The sequence below is a fragment of the Gekko japonicus genome, unplaced genomic scaffold, assembly GCF_001447785.1.
Source record: "Gekko japonicus isolate JY-2015 unplaced genomic scaffold, Gekko_japonicus_V1.1 scaffold125, whole genome shotgun sequence".
NCBI lineage: Eukaryota > Metazoa > Chordata > Lepidosauria > Squamata > Gekkonidae > Gekko > Gekko japonicus.
In genome coordinates this window covers 1387362-1392932 of record NW_015165834.1, presented here as the reverse complement: position 1 = coordinate 1392932, position 5571 = coordinate 1387362, and the positions used below count along the sequence as shown (strand labels likewise).

The 5571-nt window shown below is 43.9% G+C and overlaps 1 protein-coding gene across 1 annotated transcript in view; it reads right to left on the bottom strand.

Moving 5' to 3' along the window:
* The window catches only part of CSE1L (CSE1 chromosome segregation 1-like (yeast)), a 40114-nt gene that overhangs the window by 2563 nt on the left and 31980 nt on the right, over positions 1-5571 (bottom strand). Inside the window, exons 19-24 of the mRNA XM_015410911.1 lie at positions 4656-4864; positions 3721-3818; positions 3486-3571; positions 2832-2913; positions 1749-1895; positions 1305-1536 (exon numbers count right to left, since the gene is read on the bottom strand). Coding sequence (XP_015266397.1) covers positions 1305-1536; positions 1749-1895; positions 2832-2913; positions 3486-3571; positions 3721-3818; positions 4656-4864 — 854 coding nt within the window. The remainder of the gene's footprint in view (positions 1-1304; positions 1537-1748; positions 1896-2831; positions 2914-3485; positions 3572-3720; positions 3819-4655; positions 4865-5571) is intronic.

Here is a 5571-nt window from a genome sequence, read left to right as displayed (position 1 = left end):
TGGTGGGCTCTCTTCCCACCCTGGGGAGCAGGCACGTAGTGTGCATGACCTTGACCGGAGAAACTTCAGGAGCTTTGCCTCAGAAAGCTTTTGGCAGGCTCTCTCCCCGCCCTGGGGAGCAGGCACGTACTGCGCATGACCTTGACCGGAGAAACTTCAAGAGCTTTGCCTCAGAAAGCTTTTGGCGGGCTCTCTTCCCGCCCTGGGGAGCAGGCACGTAGTGCGCATGACCTTGACCGGAGAAACTTCAAGAGTTTTGCCTCAGAAAGCTTTTGGCGGGCTTTCTTCCCGCCCTGGGGAGCAGGCACGTAGTGCGCATGACCTTGACCGGAGAAACTTCAAGAGCTTTGCCTCAGAAAGCTTTTGGCGGGCTCTCTTCCCGCTCTGGGGAGCAGGCACGTACTAAGCATGCCTGGAGCGTGGGAGAGAGCCGCCTCCCACTCAGTTCCTTCGACCGCTACCGGTAAGTCCCATCAAGCCAAAGAAAGGTGAACAGGAGATGCCAGCAGTGGGGAAGGCTGGGTGGGATTGTGGTACTGCACAGATGACCACTCGAAGATCATCAGTTACAGGTAAGCAACCTGTTTATCTTCGTCGTGATGATGCTGGTCTCCTGTTCTAAAGTAGCTGAAGGAGAAGGCTAAGGATGGAACAACTGGATGGAGCCTGACATCCCCCTAACTAAGTTACTTGGGACAAAACTAGCCAATCCAGGTGCTGACTAGAGCTACACGAGACATTCAGTCTCAGAATCAGATCTGGTGGTAGAGTGGCTAGAGGGTCAAACCAGGATTTGGGAGACTCAGGCTCCAATTCCTGCTCTCCTATGGCAACTTGCTGGGTGACTTTTGGCAGCTCATACACTCTCAGCCTAACCTACCTCACAGGGTTGTTGGGAGGATAAAACAGAGAAGGGAACAATTTAAGCCACTTTGGGTCCTGATTGGGGGGGATAGGTGGGGTCATTAGCTCTTCATGCTATGAGGCATTTCCCATGGGAATTTTCTTACATCCTCCTTAATAGGAAAGGCAACACAGCAAGTATTTCAAATACTGTAATAGTCTTGTGCTCCAATCCCCATGTGTTTGGAAGTATGACTAGTTTCAAGGGGGCTTTAGCTGAGAGAAAATTTACTCAGAATCGTAATATGAAAAAACAAACAAGAAACTTTTAAATTTTGGGGCACGCTGCCTTCCAGGAGCAACGTCAGAAAAGATCAAGTTATTTCCTCCACCACAGTTCCCCTCCCCACGATTCTATCCCCTGAATTAATAGATTACAGAAACACACTGAAGTCACTCACCCTGCCTGGACATGCAGTAGATAATTTATGAAGAGACTGTGCAAGGTGGATTTTAGGGTTGTTCACCATTTGGCCCACTGGATCGTGTTCTTTTTTCCCAGCAAAGGCGAGTTGGGAGAACGCAGTCTGGTATCCGGGTGTGTCTTCTATGTCAATGAAGTGTTCTTCATCTGGAAGGGTGTCATCTTCGGGCAACTCAAAGAGACCAATGAGGGCCTGAAGCAGAGGTGTCCTAAACGGGAGACATATTGTCAGTTCTAGTGGACTGTGTTAAGAGCAGCTCACCTGAGCGAGAGCAAAAGTGACATTAAGAGTAAGTTTAAGCAGAGGAAGACTTAGAAAATTCTGTCTGCATTACGGTTGGCTTTCTGAGGGAGCCAAAGAGTATTGTACTCCAGTTGCCACAATAATCTGAAAGATGAACTTTATCAAAGGGACACATACCAGAGTTTTGTGTACTCCGTGTCCATCATAGGAGGACATTCAGTGAGTATTTTTGTGATGCCAACTGCACAGATTTTCTTTTCTACTTGCCCAGACACTTTCTGTATTTCTGGTATGATGATCTTCTCCAAAACCATTCCAAACATCCTGTTAAGTGTCAAAAGAAACCATTTTAAATTTTAGCCATAGGAGAGAGATCAAAGACACTCCTTAGGTGATGCATTAGCAACATTTAGTGATTACACAAGTTATGGTCTGCAATATCATTGACTCAGACATCTGAAAAGGGAAGAGACCTGTAGAGCATTGTGAAGAGTTCAGCATTCTTGTAGAGAAAGTCTCTACAAACCTGACACTAACTGAACAGACATCTACAACTCAGTACCCTCAGTTTGATCCTGCATCAAGATTACTGGGTCCTTCCCACCACCCACCTCAGAATACTAATACTGGGACTACTGTTGCTGCCCTCTCAAATCTCCCCTGTTCCCTGCTGAATACAACAGTTTTTATGGTGAACAGAAAAACAGGGTAAAGCTTAAAACTGGGTCAAGTAAACACCCATGACCCATCTGACCTCTGGCTAAGCTTCCACATGAGGCTTCTAAGTAGTTAAAAGCAACACTGCTCCTTTTAGTTCCTGCAACACTTGTTCATACTAGCCAAGCTATAAAAAACATGGGGAAACATTGCTTAATTGTGGACAGTCACTACTAAAGAAATATTGCACCTGAAGAATGGGCAAAGGAATTTGTTTGTAGCACAGTCTTTTCCCCAATATTTATCGGAAATATTGTTGCTTACAAATATCTAATAAAACCCATTCCCAGCATGGTTGTGTTTCAGCTTGGCCAAAAGGAAATGGACCGGGGTTACACAGATGCTGTAGGGGAAAGACTGTGTTCACTAGACTCAGCTGTCAGCTCCACCCGGCTTGTCTCAGAAGATGGGGCAAGCACAGGATGACGAGATTTGCCCCCCACTCCAATGGACCTCTGGCTGGAGAACAGAGCGGCCCCTGAGAATACAGATATTAGCCATTCCCTGAATGAAAGTAAATGATATTTTTAAAAAGGTACTAACTTTGGCTGTATACTGTCAAATATTTCTTGAAGTGCGATTGCTCCGTATCTTACACAGTACAAGTTGATAAAGACTAAGAAACCTGTTGAGAGAACAGTCAATTGAAAAAAGCTGTAAATGACACTCCTAGAAGAATATGAGAATGTGGTGTTTTTGTTCTCCTGACCCGCACCCATTCTCTTGCAAAGTGCTGTCATCAAGAGCGACTGAATGCCACAAACCTTCCCTGGCCCATTGTAACAACTAATCCAACACAAAGCCCAAGCTTTCCAGTACCACCCTTCCCTTTGCTTTTCAAATCCTGCTGTTCCAATTCACAGACCCTTCACCTTTGGGGATGGGGGGGGAATCAATGAACCTTTTTAATGGTTCAGGTGGATGTTCTGATACTAAGTATATATATATTTGATGTAAGCCCTACTGAGAATAACTATTTCCTGGCAAATGTGTTTGTAGGATTGTGTCGTAATGCTTTCTAGATCACCAGCTGTGCAGTCCTATTCAGAGTTATTTCAGTCTAAAAGCCCACTGATTTCAATGGGTTTAGGACTTGAGTTGTGCTCCAATATCTTACACGCACGATTCTTCCTTACCGGAAATCTACTCAGTCTAACAGTCTCCCCCAAATTATACAGCAACTGATGCAGAGCTTACTTTTGATAAATTTTGTTGTTTTGGAATTCTGAAGTCTTTGGAATAGCAGAATGAAAATTTGCTTCCTGTACTGATCAATGGACTCACTGGAGATATAAAAGGAACACACAGAGATTTGTTATTCAGTCTAGTACACCACTGCACTGAGTATATCTACCCCCCGTTTTGTATTTGGAACATGCATCATCAGAAAGGCTACTTAGTAACAACAGAAATCTATGAATTTAGTACTCACGGAGGCATATGTTCTATAATACTGTTGAGAAGATAGAATCCTTGGTGGTCATTAAGCTTAGAGGCAATAAGTTTCTGGAACACCCCTAGCAGTCCAGGCTGTAGGTTTTAAGACAAAAACATTAAGTTTTGGTTATTATCTGGTTAAAAAGAACTATCAGCCACAAAAATCACTCCAATGGAAGATGTCTCCTGCTAACATCTATTACAGTTTACAAAAAAAAATCAGAATATGTTATCAAAGGCTTTCATGGCTGGAGTTCATTAGCTGTTGTAGATTTTCCGGGTTGTATGGCTGTGGTCCTGGCATTGTAGGACCTGACGTTTCACCAGAGTGCTCCATCTTTCTGTGTTATACCTCTGAGGATGCCAGTCACAGCTACTGGCGAAACGTCAGGTCCTACAATGCCAAGACCATGGCCATACAACCCAGAAAATCTACAACAGCTAAAAGATCAGAATGTCTTGGAATCCACTATACTCAGCTCCTGCACCCTAACTGGAACACTGCAGCTAGTATTCACCAAGTCAAACTTGTGGTTTTCAATTCAGACTAGAAGGACCAACACTCTGGCTAATGATTAAGAAGAAAGAGATGGAAGATGTGCATAACAGGAGAGGAGGGAATATTCAAGCCTGTGGCTGAGCCAGTCAGTAAAGAAATTTGTGTAAAAGCATTTGAAGAGCATTTGCTCAAAATGTTTCTGGTTTGCTACAATAAATTACACAGAATCTGTAGATTCTGCTTTGGGGACTGCCATCTGCACTTTGGCAGCTACGTACAAACCTAGCTTAATAAAAACTTGAATTACTAATGTGGTCTTTGTCTGGCCATCCAGTAAAATATATGAGGTGGTCTGCCGATGTTTTATTTTCTTTTAAAAAGTAAAACACACTATGTCTAGAATTCTGGCGTTGCAATCAACTTATACGTACTATTTTGTCAGCTGCGGCACTTGCTATCGTATTGGCACCTCTTTCCAAGTAGGCCTGAAGGAGTCTCACCAGAGGGGGAATGTTTCCTGACCTCTCCCACAAGACTGGCTGAAGCAGATGTGGGAACAAGGCCATGTAGGATGACGGGATATCATTTTTATGCATCTCCAGCAGTAGAGACATCACTTGAAACACATACGGAATGAACTCTGTCAAAAAGGGGAAAGAAAGTTTATCTTATGTACTAGTAAGGGTAAAGTGCTCACAACAGAAAGATTTATCTAGAGCACTTATTTACAATATATTCCTGGAGAGGAGCTGTGGCTCAGGGACAGGATTTTCCATTTGCAAAGCATGACCAGCACTCTCGGGCATCTCCAGTTAACAGGATCTGAGATAACAGGGGTTGGGAATGACTTTTATCTGCCTGAGTTCCAGGAAAGCAGGAAATGTTGAGCTTGACAGGCCAATGGCTTGACATGTTACACGACAGCTTCATACATTAAACATATTTTAAAGAACACATCTCCATTAAAAAGCCTTGTAAAGGATAAGGAATAACAAACCCCCAAACAAAACAAACCACCACAACTCATTCCTTTTACTGGACTAAGCTTGTGCAAAGCTTACAAGGTGATACTTGATAGATAAATAAATAAATAAATGGGATAAGTATGAAGCACTTATCAATCTCTATTTAGAGTGAAGCTTCCATCTGAAGGTGCTGTTCTGTCAGAAAAGTGGCAGCTTCTCTGATGGAATGGCTTTATCATCTGCGAGGAGGGAGTGTTTTACCACTTCCCCCTGCTGCTGCTCCCCCACACTGTTCCTTTGGTGCCCACTGATCCCCAGGAGCACAGTCCTGGGAATCACAGAAGACTGCAGTGAGGAAAAGTGATTGGGGGGGGGGGGGGAG